Source organism: Phocoena sinus, chromosome 7 (genome assembly GCF_008692025.1).
Source record: "Phocoena sinus isolate mPhoSin1 chromosome 7, mPhoSin1.pri, whole genome shotgun sequence".
In the NCBI taxonomy this organism is placed as follows: Eukaryota; Metazoa; Chordata; class Mammalia; order Artiodactyla; family Phocoenidae; genus Phocoena; species Phocoena sinus.
The window spans coordinates 79,410,647-79,434,282 of record NC_045769.1 but is presented as its reverse complement, the minus strand read 5'-3'; the positions used below and the strand labels follow the sequence as shown (position 1 = coordinate 79,434,282).

Below are 23,636 nucleotides of genomic sequence, written 5' to 3'. Positions count from 1 at the left end.
GACTTGTCTGCTTTCAACCATGGCAGAATATCTGGTACCAGATTTGCTATTCTACCGAAAACAAGGATAAAACTGGCCAAAATATACAAAGCAACTGTGTTCAGGAAATGAATAACAAGCAGTGCACATCTGAGGTCTTTGAGGGAAGGGAAATATGAAGTGAGCCTCTCGATGGCCCCAGTGTTCTGCCTGGGAACACTTTCCTGTCCCAACACAAGGAGGACTAGCTCAAATAAAGCAGCTAGGAGACAGCAGATTTCTGAGCACAGGGATTTAATCATGGGTCCTCGTTGCTCAAGGGCTGTGCTATACACACCCACACCCACATCCACACAGGGTGAGGCTCTATGAGGTCTAGCACAGATCACCTACTATGAGGCTGAAAGGTTGTGCAATGCAAGGAGTCTTTTAAAGTTCCTGTTACAGACTGAATGTCTGTGTCCCCACAAAATTCACACCTTGAAGCTCTAACCCCCAGCATTGCTGTAGTTGGAGACTAGACACAAAAGAAGTAATTAAGGTTAAATGAGGTCATAAGGTTGAAGTCCTGATCCAAGAGAATTAGTGTCCTCATAAGAAGAGACACCAGAGAGCTCACTGTCTTTCCTCACACGTACAAAGACGAGGTCATGTGAGGACACAGTGAGAATGCAGCCATCTGCAACCCAAGGGGAGAGCCCTCACCAGAAACCAACCCTGCTGGGACCCTGACCTTGGACTTCAAGTTGACAGAATTGTGAGAAAGCAAATTTCTGTTGCTTGACTACCTAGTCTATAGTATTTTGCTATGGCAGCCCAAGAAGACTAATACTCCACCCAACTAGAGTAGAGAGAACATTTCAGGCTATCAGTTGAAACCCCAGAAAGGTTAAAACACCTTAGGAATAAAGGTACCGGAAAATTTAGTACAATATTGAAATAGGCCTACCTCACAAAGAAAACCAAGCCAGACAAAAACCTAAAAGATTCTCCAATAATATAACTACCTGACAGAACAAAATTCAACACTCTTTTAAAGGAAAACAACATAATCTAGCCTCCTTACAAAGAATAAGGAGTGACCAGCATAATATAAAAAAATCACTAGATGTGCAAAAAAGTGTCGCACAATCAAGATAAAAATAATCAATAAAAAAGATAGCATAGGGCTTCCCTGGTGGTGCAGTGGTTGGGAGTCCGCCTGCCGATGCGGGGAACACAGGTTCGTGCCCCAGTCCGGGAGGATCCCACATGCCGCGGAGTGGCAGGGCCCGTGAGCCATGGCCGCTGAGCCTGCACATCCGGAGCCTGTGCTCCTCAACAGGAGAGGCCACAGCAGTGAGAGGCCCGCGTACAGCAAAAAAAAAAAAAAGAAAAAAAGCATAATCCAAATGTTAGAATTAGCAAAAAAGTACTTTAAAGCAGGTATTATATTTTTTTTTCAAGAACTTAAAGCAAACGATGGTCATAAGTGAATAGATGATGAGTGCCCAGCAGAAAAATAGAAACTATAAAAATAGAATAATATACCCTGAGAAAACCATAATTCAAAAAGAGACATGTACCACAGTGTTCACTGTAGCACTATTTACAACAGACAAGACATGGAACCAACCTAAATGTCCATCGACAGATGAATGGATAAGATGTGGCACACATATACAGTGGAAAATTACTCAGCCATAAAAAGATACGAAACTGAGTTATTTGTAGTGATGTGGATAGATCTAGAGTCTATCATACAGAGTGAAGTCAGAAAGAGGAAAACAAATACCATATGCTAATGCATATATATGGAATCTAAAAAAAAAAAAAGGTACTGATGAACCTGCAGGGCAGTAATAAAGACGTAGACATAGAGAATGGACTTGAGGACATGGCGGGGGGATGGGGGAAGAGGAAGCTGGGGCAAAGTGAGAGTAGCATTGACATACATACGCTACCGAATGTAAAATAGTTAGCTAGTTGGAAGCAGCAGCATAGCACAGGGAGATAAGCTCGGTGCTTTGTGATGACCTAGAGGGGTGGGATAGGGAGGATGGGAGGGAGGCTCAAGAAGGAGGGGATGTGGGGACATATGCATGCATATGGCTGATTCACTTTGGTGTACAACAGAAACTAACACAGTATTGTGAAGCAATTATAGTCCAATAAAGATCTATTTAAAAAAGTGGTACACCTAGAACTGAAGATACAACATCTCAACTAAAATATTTCACTAAATGGGTTTAAAACAGATTGAAGACTGCAGAAAGAATCAGTGGAGAAAACCTGACAAGCCTCTTAGATAGCCTCATCCACCAGAGGGCAGACGGCAGAAGGAAGAACTACAATCCTGCAGCCTGTGGAACAGAAACCACATTCACAGAAAGATAGACAAGATGAAAGGCAGAGGGCTATGTACCAGATGAAGGAACAAGATAAAACCCCAGAAAAACAACTAAATGGAGTGGAGATAGGAAACCTTCCAGAAAAAGAATTCAGAATAATGACAGTGAAGGTGATCCAGGACTTTGGAAAAAGAATGGAGACAAAGATCAAGAAGATGCAAGAAATGTTTAACAAAGATCTAGAAGAATTAAAGAACAAACAAACAGAAATGAACAACACAATAACTGAAATGAAAAATACACTAGAAGGACTCAATAGCAGAATAACTGAGGCAGAAGAACGGATAAGTGACCTGGAAGACAGAATGGTAGAATTCACTACTGCGGAACAGAATAAAGAAAAAAGAATGAAAAGAAATAAAGACAGCCTGGGACTGTCTTTATTTATAAAATAAAGAGACCTCTGGGACAACATTAAACACAATAACATTCGCATTATAGGGGTCCCAGAAGGAAAAGAGAGAGAGAAAAGACCTGAGAAAATATTTGAACAGATTATACTTGAAAGCTTCCCTAACATGGGAAAGGAAATAGCCAACCAAGTCCAGGAAGCACAGTAAGTCACATACAGGATAAACCCAGGGAGAAACACGCCGAGACACATAATAATCAAATTGGGAAAAATTAAAGACAAAGAAAAATTATTGAAAGCAGCAAGAAAAAAATGACAAATAACAAACAAGGGAACTCCCATAAGGTTAAGAGCTGATTTCTCAGGAGAAACTCTACAAGCCAGAAGCGAGTGCCATGATATACTTAAAGTGATGAAAAGGAAGAATCTACACCAAAGATTACTCTACCCGGCAAGGATCTCATTCAGATTTGATGGAGAAATCAAAAGCTTTACAGACAAGCAAGAGCTATGAGAATTCAGCACTATCAAACCAGCTCTACAACAAACGCTAAAGAAACTTCTCTAAGTGGGAAACACAAGAGAAAAAAAGGACCTAGAAGAACAAACCCAAAACAATTAAGAAAATGGTAATAGGAACATACATATCAATAATTACCTTAAACGTGAATGGATTAAATGCTCCAACCAAGACACAGGCTTGCTGAATGGATACAAAAACAAGACCCATATATATGTTGTCTACAAGAGACTCACTCCAGACCTAGGGATACATTCAGACTGAAAGTGAGGGGATGGAAAAAGATATTCCATGCAAATGGAAATCAAAAGAAAGCTGCAGTAGCAATACTCATATCAGATAAAATAGACTTTAAAATAATGTTATGAAACAAAGAAGGACATTATATAATAATCAAGGAATCAATTCAAGAAGAAGATATAACAATTATAAATATATATGCATCCAACATAGGAGCACCTCAATACATAAGGCAACTGCTAACAGCTATAAAAGAGGAAATCGACAGTAACACAATAATAGTGGGGAATTTTAACACCTCACTTACACCAATGGACAAATCATCCAAACAGATTATTACTAAGGAAACACAAGCTTTAAATGACACAACAGACCAGATAGATTTAATTGATATTTATAGGACATTCCATCCCAAAACAGCAGATTACACTTTCTTCTCAAGTGCACATGGAACAGATTCTCCAGGACAGATTACATCTTGGGTCACAAATCAAGCCTCAGTAAATTTAAGAAAATTGAAATCATATCAAGCATCTTTTCTGACCACAACGCTATGAGATTAGAAATGAATTACAGGGATAAAAACGTAAAAAACACAAACACATGGAAGCTAAACAATACGTTACTAAATAACCAAGAGATCACTGAAGAAATCAAACAGGAAACCAAGAAATACCGAGAGACACATGATAATGAAAACACAACGATCCAAAACCTATGGGATGCAGCAAAAGCAGTTCTAGGAGGGAAGTTTACAGCTATACAAGCCTACCTCAAGAAACAAGAAAAATCTCAAATAAACAATCTAACCTTACACCTAAAGGAACAAGAAAAAGGTAAGAAATCATAAAGATCAGAGCTGAAATAAATGAAACAGAAACAAAGAAAACAATAGCAAAGATCAATAAAACTAAAAGGTGGTTCTTTGAGAAGATAAACAAAACTGATAAACCATTAGCCAGACACATCAAGAAAAAGAGGGAGAGGACTCAAATCAATAAAATTAGAAATGAAAAAAGAAAAGTTACAACAGACACCGCAGAAGTACAAAGCATCCTAAGAGACTGCTATAAGCACCTCTATGGCAATAAAATGGACAACGTGGAAGAAATGGACAAAATCTTAGAAAGGTATAACCTTCCCAGACTGAACCAGGAAGAAATAGAAAATATGAACAGACGAATCACAAGTAATGAAATTGAAACTGTGATTAAAAATCTTCCAGCAAACAAAAGTCCAGGACCACATGGCTTCACAGGTGAATTCTATCAAACATTTAGAGAAGAGCTAACACCCATTCTTCTCAAACTCTTCCAAAAAATGGCAGAGAAAGGAACACTCCCAAACTCATTCTATGAGGTCACCATCACCCTGATACCAAAACCAGACAAAGATACTACAAAAAAAGAAAATCACAGACCAATATCACTGATGAATATAGATGCAAAAATCCTCAACAAAATACTAGCACACAGAATCCAACAACACATTAAAAGGATCATACACCATGATCAAGTGGGATTTATCCCAGGGATGCAAGGATTCTTCAATATACGCAAACCAATCAATGTGATACACCATATTAACAAACTGAAGGAGAAAAACCATATGATCATCTCAATAGATGTAGAAAAGCTTTTGACAAAATTCAACACCCATTTATGATAAAAACTCTCCAGAAAGTGGGCACAGAGGGAAACTACCTCAACATAATAAAGACCATATATGACAAACCCACAGCAAACATCATTCTCAATGGTGAAAAACTGAAAGCATTTCCTCTAAGATCAGGAACAAGACAAGGATGTCCAATCTCGCCACTCTTATTCAACATAGTTTTGGAAGTCCTAGCCACGGCAATCAGAGAAGAAAAAGAAATAAAAGGAATACAAATTGGAAAAGAGGAAGTAAAACTGTCACTGTTTGCAGATGACATGATACTATACATAGAGAATCCTAAAGACACCACCAGAAAACTACTAGAGCTAATCAATGAATTTGGTAAAGCTGCAGGATACAAATTTAATGCACAGAAATCTCTTGCATTCCTATACACTAATGATGAAAGATCTGAAAGAGAAATTAAGGAAACACTCCCATTTACCATTGCAGCAAAAAGAGTAAAATACCTAGGAATAAACCTACCTAAGGAGACAAAGAACCTGTAAGCAGAAAACTATAAGACACTGTTGAAATAAATTAAGGATGATACCAACAGTTGGAGAGATATACCATGTTCTTGGGTTGGAAGAATCAATATTGTCAAAATGACTATACTACCCAAAGCAATCTACAGATTCAATGCAATCCCTATCAAACTACCAATGTCATTTTTTACAGAACAAGAAAAAATCTTAAAATTCGTATGGAGACACAAAAGACCCTGAATAGCCAAAGCAGTCTTGTGGGAAAAAAACGGAGCTGAAGGAATCAGAGTCCTTGACTTCAGACTATACTACAAAGCTACAATAATCAAGACAATATGGTACTGGCACAAAACCAGAACTATAGATCAATGGAACAGGATAGAAAGCCCAGAGGTAAACCCACGCACCTATGGTCAACTAATCTATGACAATGGAGGCAAGGATATACAATGGAGAAAGACAGCCTCTTCAATAAGTGGTGCTGGGAAAACTGGACAGCTACATGTAAAAGAATGAAATTAGAATACTCCGTAACACCACACACAAAAATAAACTCAAAATGGATTAGAGATCAAAATGGATTAGAGACCTAAATGTAAGACAGGACACTATAAAACTCTTAGAGGAAAACATAAGAAGAACACTCTTTGACATAAATCACAGGAAGATCTTTTTTGATCCACCTCCTAGAGTAATGGACATAAAAAGAAAAATAAACAAGTGGGACCTAATGAAACTTCAAAGCTTTTGCAAAGCAAAGGAAACTACAAACAAGATGAAAAGACAACCCTCAGAATGGGAAAATATATTTGCAAACGAATCAATGGACAAAGGATTAACCTCCAAAATATATAAACAGCTCATTCAGCTCAATATTAAAAAAGCAAACAACCCAATCAAAAAATGGGCAGAAGACCTAAATAGATATTTCTCCAAAGAGGGCATACAAATGGCCAAGAAGCACATGAAAAGTTGCTCAACATCACTAATTATTAGAGAAATGCAAATCAAAACTACAATTAGGTATCACCTCACACCAGTTAGAATGGGCATCAACAGAAAATTTACAAACAACAAATGCTGGAGAGGATGTGGAGAAAAGGGAACCCTCTTGCAGTTGGTGGGAATGTAAATTGATACAGCCACTATGGAGAACAATATGGAGGGTCCTTAAAAAACTAAAAATAGAATTACCATATGATACAGCAATCCCACTAGTGGGCATATACCCACAGAAAACCATAATTCAGGAAGACACATGCACCCCAATGTTCACTGCAGCGCTATTTACAACAGCCAGGTTATGGAAGCAACCTAAATGTCCATCGACAGACGAATAGATAAAGAAGATGTGGTACATATATACAATGGAATATTACTCAGCCATAAAAAGGAACGAAATTGAGTCATTTGTTGAGACATGGATGTATCTATAGACTGTCATACAGAGTGAAGTAAGTCAGAACGAGAAAAGCAAATATCGTATATTAACACATGTTATGTGGAACCTAGAAAAATGGTACAGATGAACCGGTTTGCAAGGCAGAAGTTGAGACACAGATGTAGAGAACAAACGTATGGACATCAAGGGGGGAAAGCCACGGGGGAGTGGGGATGGTGGTGTGCTGAATTGGGTGATTGAGATTGACATATATACACTGATGTGTATAAAATTGATAACTAATAAGAAGCTGCTGTATTAAACAAAAACAAACAAACAAAACCACATGCACCCCAATGTTCGTTGCAGCACTGTTTACAATAGCCAGGTCATGGAAGCAACCTAAATGCCCATCAACAGACGAATGGATAAAGAAGATATGGTACGTATATAGAATGGAATATTACTCAGCCATAAAAGGGAACAAAATTGGGTCATTTGTAGAGACGTAGATGAATCTAGAGACTGTCTTACAGAGTGAAGTAAGCCAGAAAGAGAATAACAAATATTGCATATTAACGCATATATGTGGAACCTAGAAAAATGGTACAGATGAACCAGTTTGCAGGGCAGAAATTGAGACACAGATGAAGAGAACAAACGTATGGACACCAAGGGGGGAAGCAGCGGGGGTGGTGGTGGTGGTGGTGTGATGAATTCGGTGATTGGGATTGACATGTATACACTGATGTGTATAAAGTGGATGACTAAGAACCTGCTGCACCAAAAAATAAATGAAAATTTTAAAAAGTGATCCTTTTTAAAAAGTGATCCTAAAAGTTAATTTATCATGGGAAAGGAAACACATAAGCACAATCTATGGTAAATTAAAATGACTACTCAATGTTTGAAGAATGAATGAATGAGCAAGTGAATGAATGCAATTACGTCAAAAGTCCTAACTGTCAACTACTATGGTATGTGTTCATATACAATTTTGAGTAATGGAGGAAATGGTTGTCATTTGGTAAAAAAAGAAAGTTTCAGTATTATACAGTTAATATAACCTCAGATACAAACCTGAACATGTAAAAAAAAAAAAAAAAGTTAGTGAACATGAAGAAAAGTTAACAAAAGTTATCAAATTTGAAGAACAGTGAAAAAAGATTTAAGAAAACTGAAGAGTCTCAGTATATTAAGTTTTTAAACTTTCTATGTAACAAATGCAAATTAGTGGTTTAAAACACCACCCATTATTAGCTCATAGTTCTGTAGTTCAAAATCTAAGCAGGCTCAGTTGGGCTCTATGCTCAGGTTATTACAGACTTGTTGTTGGGGAATTGTTGTTAATTAATTACACATGGTAACTAAATTCATGCATGTTGGAATTATGTAAAGTGAAGACTGCTTGTACATTAAAGCAGAGTTTAAATATTTCTTCAAATGTGCACAAAACTACCAACACCTAGAAATAATCTAGGACAACAGACTCAGTGTGTTCTCTGAATACACTATATTTGTATTAGATCAAACATAATAGCCAATCACAAGGACATTAACAATCACAACATATAATTAAGACTGTAACAGAAGGTAACATAACATTTTATTATAATTAGGATACTATATATCAATATCTTGGGCTATGACTAAAGCAATGCTTAGATCTTAGAGAAAAAATTACTTCTTATGTATTAAACAATTATTTTTATACCTTAAAACTATAGTAGAAGAACAGGGGAAAACTGGCAAAAAAAAAAAAAAAGAATTTTTTTTTCCCCAGAAGAAGAAATAAACTAGAAAATGGAAAGCAAGTAAATAAGTAAAATTCATTTTGGTATCTAACAGGAAACCACAGCTGACAGCTTTTACTAAAGATATAAAAACGCTTTTTCTTTGTACCAATTCATTATAAACTAAATAATTACTTGAAAATATAGAACAATTTTTTCTAGTTTATAAACCTTACATGTTTACACTATTAAATACATATTTGTTATTAAATTTCTAGACCACACAATTCTTCTGTAGTTAAATTAAAATTAACTAAAAGTTAATTTAGTTAAATTAAAAGTTAAATAAAAATTAAACGCCCAATACTTCAAACTGACAGATTATAAATATTTCACTGCTTCTCTGACTCCAATGACAACAAACACACTTAGCATTTTAGAGTACTTGGGTTCAACATACATTTTCTCATTTAATCCTCCTCCCAATTTAATGCTTTGATTTGTTTGGGTAAAAATTTTATTGATACAAATCTTCAGTTTACTCTGGAGAAAACAATAATATAAATTCTACTTTTCCTAAAATGAAAGCCTACTTACAGCTCTGAGTAATGAATGATAGGTAATAATTAATTAAAAAACAATAACAATGATTTCCTTGGTGGCGCAGTGGTTAAGAACCTGCCTGCCAATGCAGAGGACACGGGTTCGAGCCCTGGTTCGGGAAGATCCCACATGCCACGGAGCAACTAAGCCTCGTGTGCCACAGCTACTGAGCCTGCATTCTAGAACCTGCGAGCCACAACTACTGAGCCAGTGTGCCACAACTACTGAAGCCTGCACGCCTAGAGCCCGTGCTCTGCAACAAAGAGGAGACACCACAATGAGAAGCCTGCACACTGCAATGAAGAGTAGCCCCCACTCGCCGCAACTAGAGAAAGCCCGCGCGCAGCAACGAAGACCCATCACAGCCAAAAATAAATAAAATAATTAATTAAAAATGAAAAAAATAACAATAGTTTCAAAGTATTTTACGTACGCTAAACTACTTACATTGAATCCAATGAAAATGCCCCATTTTATAGATGAGCAAACTGAGACAGAAAAGTAACTAGCACAAGATCATACAGATACTAAATAGTAAAAGTGGGATTTCAGTCTAGGCAGTCTGGCTCAGGGCATATTTTCTATTAATCTGCCTCTTGGGTGCAATTTTTGTTCAAAACTGCTAAATTAACTCTTTCAACAAGTTAGTTTTCAGTTTCTCTATGCATGAACATTTTAAACATACTGAATAGGACAAATGCAAGATCAACTCTTGTTTATAAGAAAAGAATCAGACACAATGCCACACTTAACTCCATTTACTGCATCATTTAATAACACAATGTACATATTTAAGAACTTCTTGCTCTGGTGGAATACAGAAGAGTGACTGCTACTCTTTTCATTTCACATGTTACCACCAACATTTGTGGGGGGACTAGGAAGAGTTTAGAGCGTTGGGCAGATAGGAAAAAGGAAGAAACAAAATCAAAATCATCTTTTACTTCCTTCTAATATTGTAAATCATCTATTTAAAAGGTAAAAGGTCTAGAGCCAGCCTTTACATTCCTACAAGTTCACTTTCTTCTTGTCTGATACTCCCAAGATGCCCTCTGTAATCCTGTTCATTGAGAGCCATACCCCCTCGCAACTCCACAGAACAGGCATGCTCTTTTCTACAAACACCCTTACATTACGGAACAGGGCAGAAGAATAAATGTAGTAAGTATAATTTCTATTTTAACAGACCTATCTGGAAGCTTCACGTGCAAGACACAATAAGAGCTGGGGAAAAGGAAAAATGAGTCTCAAAGTAGCCACTAACACGCCAAAACATCACAGATGGAGAATCAAAAGCAGTTAGGTTGGGCAGATGACCACATAACCTCTGCAGACTGAGGAAATCATTATGCACATGTGGAGTACACACGTCACCCATTAACACTGAAGACCCACCTTCTCTATTCCCAGCTCTGAAACTTACATATTAGCTTAAGGTTGCTAGGTAGTTCACCTCAGCTCTGACTCAAATCTGAATCCATGTTCTCATCTGTAAAATGTAAATTAAAATGGCTGCCATGCTTAAAAGAGGAGTTGTGAAAATTAAGTGAAAAGAAAAATGGGTGAAAAACTTAAACAGATATTTCAAAAAGGAGGATATTAATTTAGTGAATAACTATATTAAAGATTAGATAAATAAATACTTATTAAAGCCACAAAGAGATGCCACTAGAATGGCTAAAATTCTTAAAATTACACCACCATGTACCAACAAATTTTTTATATGAAATTGAAGTAATATGTGCTAAAAATAAGTAGGTGGCAGCTTCAAAATGTCAATAATTTTCAGGGGGCAATGTCTGATATCTGTCATATAGACCTTCTTAGGTTCAATCCCTATACTCAATACAAACATTTATTCACTATCAAGTAAAGTTACAGAGCCTAATAAGGCAATTATATTTTTTTTTAAAAAGTTCTTTCCCTTTCCCTTCCACCTCAAGGGACAGTAGTAGTATGTGTATACTTACTTGTAGAAAAATCATCCTCTTGCTCTCTTACCTAACTTTACAATTACACTTGACCCTTGAATAACATGGGTTTTAACTGCAGAGATCCACTTAATATGCAGATTTTTAAAAATAACTATATTGGAAAAATTTTTGGAGATTTGTAACAATTAGAAAAAACTTGCGACAAACCGGGTAGCCTAGAAATATCAAAAAAATTAAGAAAAAAGTATGTCATGAATTGTATAAAATATATGTAGATATACACATAACCTTCAAAACATGTTAACTGACTGTTACTGGTAAGGCTTCCAGTCAACAGTAGGCTATTAGTAGTTAATTTTTGGGGGAGTCAAAAGTTAACACATGGATTTTCAACTGTACAGGGGGTCAGCACCCCTAACCCCCCGAGTTGTTCAAGGGTCAACTATATAATCTAAGTAAGATTAGAACTAAACATTATTATCAGGAAATAAAAAGTGTATTATTAACTATCAACATCATCAGTGCATATGAATCAAAAATATAAACTACAATGTCTTCTCAAATTCTAAAAGAACATAAAAGAAATTCCTTTTTATGATTTTACTAATCTGATAATAAACCCATATGAAAGAAAAAAGGCAAAAAACAGCTAAGAGTATAAAAATGAAGAAAAACAAGACAGGGGGCGTGCCCTACTACCTATAAAGGCCAATGACATTAAGAATGTGGTATTGGTACAGGATAGATAAAAAGAACAGTGTAGAACAGAAAGCACAGACACAGACCTCATACAAGGAAAGGGATTTACTGTATGAAGGAGAAAGTGCTCCAAACTAGTGGGGGAAGGATAGATAATTCAATAAATGGTGATTAGGCAACTGATAATTGTCTACTGTGAATTGACTATCCAATCAAATCTCTCCTTAGACCTTACATAAAGACCAAGTCCAGGTGGACTAAAGACCTAACTGTGAAAATCAAAACTTCAATAAAACTTTCAGAAGAAAACATAACAAGATCCTTATAGACTCAAGGAGGAGAGAAAGCTTTTCTTGAACAAGAAAATAAAATCAAGGGAGAAAGACAATATTACTAAACCGAAACTTCAATCTTCTTAATAGTAAAAGGCAGCACAAAAAGAAAAACAAAAAGAAGCAACAGACAAGGATATATATTTGCAATTCACATAAACAACAAAAGATTAGTAGAGAACGCATGTGAAACTTTAAAAATCAATAAGAAAAAATAATCCAACAGAATAATAAGTACATGAAAGTAAGGAGCAGGCAATTTATACAAAAAGAATACTGACCAAGAGACATATGAAAAGATGCTCAACTGCAATGAAGCTGAAATAAATGGAAAACAATGCCCTATTTCACACCCATCAAATTGGCATAAATTTTAAAGTCTGACAATACCCAGCGTCAGTGAGACTGTGGAACAACAGAGACTTCACTTCCACTGCTGGTGGGAGTAAAATCTCCCACAAACACTTAGAAGAACAATTCTGTATTATTTAACATTTTGCAACTTTGCACTATATGCATTTTTAAAAAAGAATTCCTCTTCAAGATACAATCCCTTGAGAATCTCTCACTCTTGTGAAGAAGAAAACGTGGATAATAACTTTCACTGCAGTGTTGTCTGTGATAGCAAAAAACTGCAAAAAACTTCATGTTCATTAATAGGAGAATGAGTTAAAAATATGTGGAATATCACATAGCTCTTAAAATTAATGAACTAAAGCTACAAACATCAACATGAATAACTCTCACAAAAAATGCTAAATGACAAGCTGCAAATGACTACAGAGAATATTATTTTTTATGAAGTTTAAAAACATGCAAAACAGGGCTTCCCTGGTGGCGCAGTGGTTGAGAGTCTGCCTGCTGATGCAGAGGACACGGGTTCGTGCCCCGGTCCGGGAAGATCCCACATGTTGCAGAGTGGCTGGGCCCGTGAGCCATGGCCGTTGAGCCTGCGCGTCCGGAGCCTGTGCTCCGCAATGGGAGAGGCCACAACAGTGAGAGGCCCGCGTACTGCAAAAAAAAAAAAAAAAAAAAAAAAAAAACATGCAAAACAATATAGTATATTTGTATGTATAGTATATATTATAAAATAGACTTTTTTATCTTTTTAGAGTGTTTAACTCTGAGAGGAAAAAGAATAGTTATCAGGTAGCTAATAAATTAAAGTAATAATTTCCACTGTATTTTGAATGTTTTCTTTAAAAAAAAAAGAATGAAGTGTGGCAAAATGTTAGGACTTGACAGAGGTGACTGACAGGAATAGGAGTTTATGTTATATTCTGTACTTTATGCTAAAAATTTTTCATCGTTTAAAAAATTACGAAATATATTAATTAAAATTTGTAACTATTTTAATTAGGACTAGGTATTAGAAATTTTTGGTACCATGTAAGCAAAAGAAAGTATAGGAAAAAAACTGGCTGTTACAGCTGTCATTCTCACCTAAAACCAAAATTTTTTTAATTTTTTGCAACAACCTCATATGTTCAAGAATTGCCTTAATGACTATGTAAATGTAATATATTTAAATGTATAAAGTAAATTTGTATTACCAGAGTGCCATCAATATCTTTTTTTTTTTTTTTTTTTTTTTGCAGTACACGGGCCTCTCACTGTTGTGGCCTCCCCCGTTGCGGAGCACAGGCTCCGGACGTGCAGGCTCAGCGGCCATGGCTCACAGGCCCAGCCGTTCCGTGGCATGTGGGATCTTCCTGGACTGGGGCACAAACCCATGTCCCCTGCATCGGCAGGTGGACTCTCAATCACTGCGCCACCAGGGAAGCCCAATATCTATTTTTATATTAGGGTTTCTTGTAAAATTTCACTGGAGAAAACGATTCCATTATCAAAAACTCCAAGCTACTCACTGTCAAGTTATTTGACTAAACACAAGCCAAAGACATAGCAATACATGCATTCAAATTTTACTTGGAAAAGTCTCCTTTTAAGATAAAGTTCATACTTCAATCCACTGTGTGAAAAGAGTTTTTGTAGAAGTAGAATTTGAGCTCAGCTCTGTGGGACACAAGTAAGTTTATGTGTAAGAAAGGAGATACCAAGTATTGCTGAAAAAAGCAAAAATCTATCAGCGAATAGTAGTAAATGGCACAGAGACAGAAACTGGCAAGATTGCCTGGCTTGAGTAAGGAGAAAAAAGACACGCAAATAAGAACTGGGGTTATGGAGCAGAACAGACAGACATGACTCAGGAATCAATGTAGTGAGACTGGAAAAATCGGTACAGGATGTAAGGAAATGACATCTGTCTGCCCTTTTAACACTACCACTAAATCTTCCTATTGTGGCTCTGTCCCTCATGTTTTACTTTCTCCTTGGGATCTCCTAAAAAGGCTGCCCCAAACTGGCTCTCTACCTTAGGAAACCTACACTCCCCTTCAAGATAAGAATCAGGGCCAGGGTGAGGGGGGATGTGTGTGGATATTTTCTCTTTTTTTCTCAGCACAGCTTCAAAGGAATTTTATTCAACAAAACAAACAATAAACCCATATTAGAAGCGATCCAATAAATATTTAAAGAGCTCTAATGCTACCATCCCTAGCATACCTTTCAGGATTTGTAGGTCTGACTCCAAGAAAAAAAACAGGAACTTGCCAGAGTTCCTTACCTCTTAGCCTTTGGCCGGCTACCATTTGACAACTCATATACCATCATCAACTTATGAGTGCCTTCCTAGACATCTTGAGTCACTACAGCCTTTTCTCAGAGTCTCAAGGTCTGAGAAAAGGATTTCTTCCCCACATGAATGATGTCAGAAACGCTGTTCACCCTCTGATGAGACTGCATCGACCAAAGGAATGTAGTTTCAACTTTACAGTTAATTATAAAAATGACCAAACCATACATATAGTAAGAGATGGTCACTTCCTGCAGGTGTAAGTGCTATCAGGAAAGCAGGGGAAGAGAGAGGATAGTGTCAACACTTTTACAAATAAAGTGTCTGCCTGAAGGTCCTTGTCTTCTCTTCAGGGAAGATGATTGTTTTAAATAGAGGGAGAATGTAAAGCATCTCCTGTATTTCTAGTATCGTAATATGGTGTAAAAAATACAATTATCTTTTTATGTGTGTACGAGTCCTCCATTAGATTGAGAGTTCCTTGAGGGAACCCAGTTTATTTATTAAATTTGTGCTCCCAAAGTCTGATACACACTGTCTGACACACACTTTGTAATCACTCAGAGCCTGTTTGTTGAATCAAAGGTAAACAAAGCTATGACAAAAAAGAAACAATGGTAATAAAAATCTGACTGAATCAAAGAAAGATGAAAAGGACAATGACACTGCAAAGGAACATTCCTGTGGGCATCTCAAGTTAAACAATGACTTGATCGTCATATTAACTACTGTATTTCAAATTAACAGGGACTTTAAGTTTTGAAAAGTGCAATATATAATTTTTCTTCTATGATAGATGTACAAAGACAATTTGAAATCCTTAGTATTTCATGCCACTTTTTCTATTAATTCCAACCACTTGCCTAAAAGAGGTTACAATCAAACTTTCTATTTTATCTTAAACTGCCTTTTGGAAACCGACTTCAGTCAGTCATACTTGAGTTAACTCATACTTGAGTTAACAAGTACTTGAAGCTTTGGCTGATGGCACTGCCCATGAAATAATCTATACACAGTATTTTTTTTTTTTAATGTCTGAACAGCAATGCTTCTTTTACTACAGTGGAACTAAACTGTGATCCACTAAACCATGTAGGAACCTCAGGAGACACTGAGGGGGAGGTTTAGAAAAGCAACTTGGCTTACTTTCACCAGAGAAGTTGTCAATCAGAAAACAATGGGCTTCCAGGAAAGATCTCCCTTGAAGAGTTCCACAGTTGTTAAGTTTGAAAATCATTTGTCTTATTCTATTTTGCCTTTTTTTCCCCACTATGACAAGATTAAAGTCTTCACAACAATAAAAAGTGAAGGTCTCACTGCAGCAAAGGAAGACATCATTAGGTGTTCCAAAAGCAGACGCTGTGAACCCCAACATTATGCTTCCTAGGTTTATAGCAGTCAGCAATGTTAAACTACCAAGAAAAAAGTTGAATGAAATTATGGAAATACATATTTGAAGACTATCTAAGGGTCAAAATCTATAAAGTTTTTTAGCTCTCTGTGAAAGGAAGGTACTTATACATCATATTTGACTTCTGAACACATTTTTGGAATCACATAATATACCAAAATAGGGCACTTTCTAAACTTTCCCCATAATTAGAAAATTGTAACTATGAAACAGGTGCAATATTCTGTATAACTGGCAATTTGCAGCCATGCGTTTTTTTCATTCCACTAAATCCTAAAACTCTACCTAGAATTAACTACTGCTACAAAAATATTTATTTTAGCCAGCTTGGTTTACTGTTTTTCTAAAGCCACAAGTTAAGTTCTCATACCCAATCCATCTTTTTCTCACTCCATAGTCACTGACGACCCCCCAAGAAGTAAAACAGGTGTTCTGGACTGTTTTGAAATCCTGGGGTTTTCCTTTTCATACCCTAAGGCAGAACACCTTATAGAACTTGCACTATCCATGGATAGTGTAACACTTCCAACTATCATAAATAAATCCTGAAGCCGTGCGATCAGGGGTTGGGCGCATCTATGTATAAGCGAGATAAAATAGGTTCTTCCTATTGAACCGGGACAAGTTGAAGTCTCTGTAAGTGCTGAGCTGCCCTAGACAACAGGGTCTGCTGCATCACTTTTAACCGCGGGGCGGGGGAGTGGGGAGGGGGGGACACAAGACTCAACCAGCTCTAGAGGGAGCTGGAAGTTCTGTGTCATCAACTCCGTAATTGCTCAATTAGTTCGGTCTCCAGAGAACCCCAGGCTCCTCCCTATTCCTGTGCCTGGCAAGGGGAACGGTCCTCTTTCGGGGTCCCCAACCTCAGGTGGGCTGGGGACACTCCCCTGGCAGCTAGGGACGCGCCGAGGTTGCCCCCAGAAAAATCCCGGCTGCCAGGCAGCGGCGACGCCGCACCCTCCTCCCGCTTTGCTAGGCTTTCCAGTCCCCGGAGTCGCCACCGCCCACTTTCTAGCACAACAAACAACGGCTTGGGGCCCCGGCCCAGCACTTACCCACATCTTGCTCGAAGTGGTTGGCGGTGAACAGAGGCATCTCGCCGGCGCCCGAGCCCGAGTTGCTGCGGTCAGGCTGAGGCTCTGCAGCTGCTCCGGGCTGGGGTACCCACGGCCCCGGCTTCCTAGACGGCTCGGCTCCAGTCGCGTCCGGCACTTCCGCCACCGCACCTGCCCCACTCCTGCCTGACGGACCAGCTCCAGGTCCGCGCTCCGTCCTTGCGCTCCGCCCCGACCTCTCCTCCCGGTATGAGGTCCCACCAGCCGCGGGCATCTTCTCAGCGGCCCTGTAGCCGCCGCCCTCCGGGAGGAGGCGGCAGCCCTGATCCGAAGCCCCCGTAGGGGTCAGGCGGCCGCCGAGGCCACCTTTCCATCGCTAGGACCCCGGCAAGCCATAGAAGGGGGGGGCCCTTCAAGGCCGGAAGTTGTCGAGCCTATAACTTGGCGACGCCAGAGGACCGGAAGCTGCAATGCCGGCGGCAGTTCTGCAGGGGGCGAGGTGTTCTGGGATTTCCTGCGTAGGGCTGCTGGTTCCGACGGCCAAGTTCCCTCCAGTTTAGTTCCTTCCTAAGATATGGGCTAGTCCCACGCGGCTGAGGGCCCGCGGCTACGTTCGCGTCACAGTCCCGTTGCCCTGGAAACGGATGGAGCCTCACTGGTTTCGAGAGTTGGCGAAGGGTTTGGCTCCGCTCCTGGCGGTTCTGGGGTTACACTCTCCTCGGCGCCTAAACCCCGCCAGAATAACCACCGTGGAAATCGGGACTCCTCACTTTTCGCTTTCCATCGTGCTCTTACACTGAAAACACTGCTCGACTGTCCCTGCCTTCAAGTTGCTGACAGTTTTATGGGGACAGTGTATAGCATATACGTGACAGTACATGACGGTTCTGATATGCAATCGCGGTCACAAACTCAAATTCCCATCGGAGACAGCCAGGTATTGAAATGAGTGTGTAAGTGCAAGCACCCTTCCCACCCACACGCTCCCAAACCCTCTTAACCCTGTTTTATTTTTCTATGGCATTTATCACTTCCTAATATAGAATTATGTTTTCTGTCTCTCCTCTTTAGACTATAAACTCCATGATTATTTTTGTTCACTGCTGTACCCCCAGCATCTAAAACAGTGTCCAGCAAGTAATAGGTGCTCAGTAAATACTTTTCAAATCCAACCAAACAGTGCATGGCACCTACCAGTAAACTTAAGCTATTTGTTGAAGTGTGGGCTCTACTAGAGTTTCCAGTTTTTCAATGATTTTTTTTTTTTTTTGCGGTACGCGTGCCTCTCACCGCTGTGGCCTCTCCCGTCGCGGAGCACAGGCTCCGGAGGCGCAGGCTCAGCGGCTATGGCTCACGGGCCCACACGCTCCGCGGCATGTGGGATCTTCCCGGACCGGGGCACGAACCTGTGTCCCCTGCATCGGCAGGCGGACTCTCAACCACTGCGCCACCAGAGAAGCCCTCGATGTTTTTTTTAATGTTAAGAATTACTTCAACATTTTTAATAATGGGCTAAACAAGACCATTTTACAACCTCTGTGTAAAGACTTGATACAAAAGAGAGAGAACCATTATACATGGAATAGTTCAGAAAGGTTGTTGCATTTTATATCATAAAGATAGGTTCACAAATAAGGAGGAAACATCAGCAGGTGAAAGGAGCTGATTTTCAAAAACCATTGAACCTAGGATGTTCAAGATATGTTTGGAGACTTTCTAGGTGAATTTGTCTAGGATTAAGGCTTAGTGTTGGAATGGAAAACAAGGGTAGATAGAGATAGGAGGAAACAGATTGGGAAGAGCCTTAAGGAGCAAGCTAAGAATTTTTAATTTTATCACATAAGGCACTAGATAATCATTTAAAGATTTTGAGCAGCAGAGGAGTACACAAAAAAGAGTTTCCAGATAGTAATCTGACAGCAGTGTGCATGACATATATTAAGAAGCAGACCAGGCAGTGGAACAGTTTAGGAGTTACGTAGTATTTGAAGAAGAGATATTGTAGAGGAGATTGTACTGAGATAAGAGCAAAGGTCTGAGGATTTGTCTTTGGAAACTATTCACATTTTAAAGAGATTCCTTTAGCTCCTCCACATCTTTAATAGCAAGCATGTTCAAGAATCTATGGGTTGGGCTTCCCTGGTGGCGCAGTGGTTGAGAGTCCGCCTGCCGATGCAGGGGACACGGGTTCGTGCCCCGGTCCAGGAGGATCCCACATGCCACGGAGCAGCTGGGCCCGTGAGCCATGGCCGCTGGGCCTGCGCATCCGGAGCCTGTGCTCCGCAACGGGGGAGGCCACAGCAGTGAGAGGCCCACGTACTGCAAAAAAAAAAAAAAGAAGAATCTATGGGTATTTACTCATCTGTGCTTATACTCAGTCTCTTGGTGAATCCAGTTAACAAAATTTTTAATAGTCACCAAGAGCCAGGCCCTGTGTTAGAAACAAGAAGATACAAAGATTGTTCATTGTTACTTCACCTAATGAAGTTATTGAAGAAGTAAAAGATATGTCAATGGCAGCCCACAAGTTCTGGTGTGCAAAATTTCTGTTGTACAACCTCTTTTGAGCCCCAGTCTCCCTGATAACAAAATAATCTCATCAATTTCAGTTAAATTCTGTCTCTTTAGGTGCTTTTGTTGTTGTTATTATTATTTTGGGTTTACACTCAACAAATCTACATCCTTACCTCACACCACTTGCTCTGAACATACACCAAGATCCATCCTCAGGTATGTTCTTCCAACTCTGCCAGTCTGTATTTGGTGAATAACCCTTTTTATTGCAAAACAGGGACAGTGCTTCCCCAGTCAAGACATGATGAAACTTGACTCTAGTTATTGGTCTAGAAAAACTGAAGGGGGTTGTGGGAAATCTTTTTTTCTTTTTCTCCCTCGCAAAAGATTAATGAACATGACCTCCTCCCAGTACTTCAGTGAATAAGGATTGAGGTCAGCAGGGAAAGCAGTGGTTTGGTTCTTTCTGGATCAAAAGGGAAATCTTGAAAGGGAAAGTAGCATTTTGGAAGGCATCTTCCTCAGATGAGGTTTCTCCATGGTCTTCGGGCAAAGGGAGGTCACTATCCTCTAGCAGGGGCAAGCACACCACTTCTGTCAGTCCAGAGGATTGAGGTGAATCTATCAGCTCAAAGTTCTCAAGAGTATCCACCCAGATATCCCCATCATCCTAGGTCTCAGGGTCTCCTTCTTTCCCCTGCAGAGTCCTGACTTTACATTATGCTATGGATTATGAATTCAACCTTCTTTTAAATTCTGCTACTCTCACAATCAGGTCCTGAGCCTGATTTTTTTTTTTTAATTGTAATCCATCCCTCTGGCCCTCCCCTCTGGCCATAGCAAATAAAGCTAGCTAGCTTTCTCTCTCTCTCTCTCTCCTTCTCTCATTTTTCTCTTTGTATTTCAGTTTGGATAATTTCTCTATGTATCTTTAGGATGAGTGGTATGTTATTTTTCATTAATTTCCAAAGCATTCAGTTTGAGTGTTTTTTAAATAAACTTTTTATTTTGGAATAATTTTAGATTTACAAGGAAGTTACAAAGATAGTACAGAGAGGTCTCATTTACCCCTCAGCCCTTTTTCCCACTGTTAACATCTTACATTTCCATGGTATATTTGTCAAAACTAAGAAACTAACATTAGTTCATTGCTATTAACTAAACCACAGATTTATTTGGATTTTACCAATGTTTACGTTAATGGCCTCCTTTTTTTTTTTTCCAGGATCCAATCCAGGTGTGCCAGGTGCCCCCAAGGTCACCCCCAGTTTCAATGATTCATTGGGACTCATAGGACTCAGCATATAGTCATCCTCATGACTGTATTTTATTACAACTAAAGGATACAAAACAAAATCAGCAAAGGGAAAAGGCACATAGGGTAAAGTCTGGAGGTGCGAGCTTCTAAGAGTTCTCTCTCAAGGAAGGCACACAGGACATGCTTAAATCCTCCAACAATGAGTCGTACAACAATGTCATCTACCAGGTAAGCTCATTGCAAATTCAATGCCCAGGGTTTTTACCGGGGTCTAGTCACACAGGCACCCTCTACCTAACATGCACCCATGTTTCCAGACTCTCAGAAGGAAAGCAGGTGGTCAGCATAAACCGCATTGTTTGTACAGTTTAGACACCATGAGCCATTCTTATCAGGGAAATTGTGGGAACTCTCCCAAAATCTAAGTTCCCAGATGCCAGTCAAGGGCCAACTTTGCAAGCAAGACTTTCCTTTTTTTTTTTTTAATTTATTTTTTATTGAAGTATAGTTGAATTACAATGTCATGTTAATTAACTGCTATACAGCAAAGTGACTCAGTTATACATATATATACATTCTTTTTCATATTCTTTTCCACTATGGTTTATCACATGATATTGAATATAGTTCCCTGTGCTATACAGTAGGACCTAGCTGTTTATTCATTCTATATATACCAGTTTGCGTCTTCTAATCCCAAAGTCCCAATCCAACCCTCTCCCGCCACCCCCCCGCATGGCAACCACCAGTCTATTCTCTATGTCCCTGATTCTGTTTCTGTTTCATTGATAGGTTCATTTGTGTTGTATTTTAGGTTCCACATGTAAGTGATATCATATGGTATTTGTCTTTCTCTTTCTGACTTACTTCACTTAGCATGATCATTTCTGATTGCTTTTTTAAATTTAACTATAATTGATTTACAATACTGTGTTAGTTTCAGGTGTACAGCTTCAGGTTCTTTTCCATTATAGATTATGACAAGATACTGAATATGGCTACCTGTGCTATACAGTAAATCCTTGTTGATTTACTTTATATATAGTGGTGTGGCAAGCAGGCCTTTCTAAGGATAGTGGTCTCAGGCCTGCTATGTTAGCCCTTTTCTGCATACCAGAGTATCACAATTCATTTGGTTGTCATGTCTCCCTAGTCTCCTCTGGTTTGTGACAGTTTCTCAGTCTTTCCTTGTTTTTCATGACCTTTACAGTCTTGAGGAGTGCTGACCAGATATGCTGTAGATTGTCTCTGAATCTAAGTTTGTCTGATGTCTTTCTCATGCTTAGATGGGTGTTGTAGGATTTTGGAAAGTATATCACAGAGGTAGAGTGTCCTTATCACATTATTGTAAGGAGTACATGATATCTGGTGATGGTAACTTTTAGCACTTAGTAAATGTAGCATTTGCCAAGTTCCTCCACTTAAAAGTTAATATTTTTCCCTTTCCGTACTCTGTTCTTAGGAAGCAGGTCACTGAGTCTAGCCCACCCTCAAGGGGAAGGGAGGGCATTAAGCTTTACCTTCTGTAGAGGGGAATATCTAAGTATATTATTGGAATTTTTCTATAAGGAAAATTTGTCTCTTTTATCCTATTTACCCATTTATTAAATTGTTTATAGCAGTATGAACTCATGTATATTTATCTTATACTTTGAGTTGTAACCCAATAATACTTTTTTTTTTTTTTGCTCTTTTCTTGTTTGTGTTTGCTCAAAGTGTTCCATCTTTGGTCACTGGGAGTTCTTTCAGTTGACTTCTATGTCCCTTTGATGCGTTACTATTTTTGTTAGCATTTCTTTACTTTCCTGGTACTATAGGCTCATCTTGTGTATTCTCTGCTGCATTCTTAGAATCAACTGTTTCTCGAAGGCAACCTGGTTCTGACGTTCTCTTTAAAGGCTGCCATAGAAGATTCCTAGCCTTCATGATGCCTTAAGTAGAGAACTGGCTAACCTGAGCTTGTTATTTCCTTCCTGAAGCACATTAACAGTAATTAACAACAGCCATCCAATTCCACAGTTTTTATAACTGTCTTCACCTCTCTCAAATGCTAGAGCTATTATAGAAGCCAGTGCATGCCCTTCTACCTGTACCCAACTCCAATTTACCATGATCTTAGTAATTGTGATGCTACGGAAGTAGTTCTCAACATTTGGCATCAGAACCACCTGGAGGATTTGCTAAAAACACAGATTGCTGGACCCCACTGCAGAGTTTCTGATTTAGTAAATCTTGTGTGGAGCACAAGTTAAACCCTACCCAGGTAAACATAAAACTTCACACAAAAGGCCTATTCTCCTCAGTTCCTTTTACCCAGTATATCATGTCTGGCTTTTAACCAAAGCTCACAAAGCATACTAAAAGACAAAAACCAAAACAAAACAGTTTGAAGAGCAAGCATCAGAACTAGATTCAGACATGACAGGGATGTTAGACATTTCTTCAACCTGGCT

General features: G+C 38.9%; 1 protein-coding gene across 3 annotated transcripts in view; it reads right to left on the bottom strand.

The window, feature by feature from the left end:
- STAM2 (signal transducing adaptor molecule 2) overlaps positions 1-17,814 on the bottom strand; it is a 51,559-nt gene extending 33,745 nt beyond the window's left edge. The window contains exon 1 of one of the 3 annotated variants that reach the window (XM_032637886.1): positions 17,412-17,814. In XM_032637886.1, the coding sequence (XP_032493777.1) occupies positions 17,412-17,685 (274 nt within the window). In that variant the 5' untranslated portion in view covers positions 17,686-17,814. The remainder of the gene's footprint in view (positions 1-17,411) is intronic. The other 2 variants (XM_032637888.1, XM_032637887.1) reach the window with 2 other exon arrangements.
- Between the last annotated feature and the right edge of the window lie 5,822 nt (positions 17,815-23,636).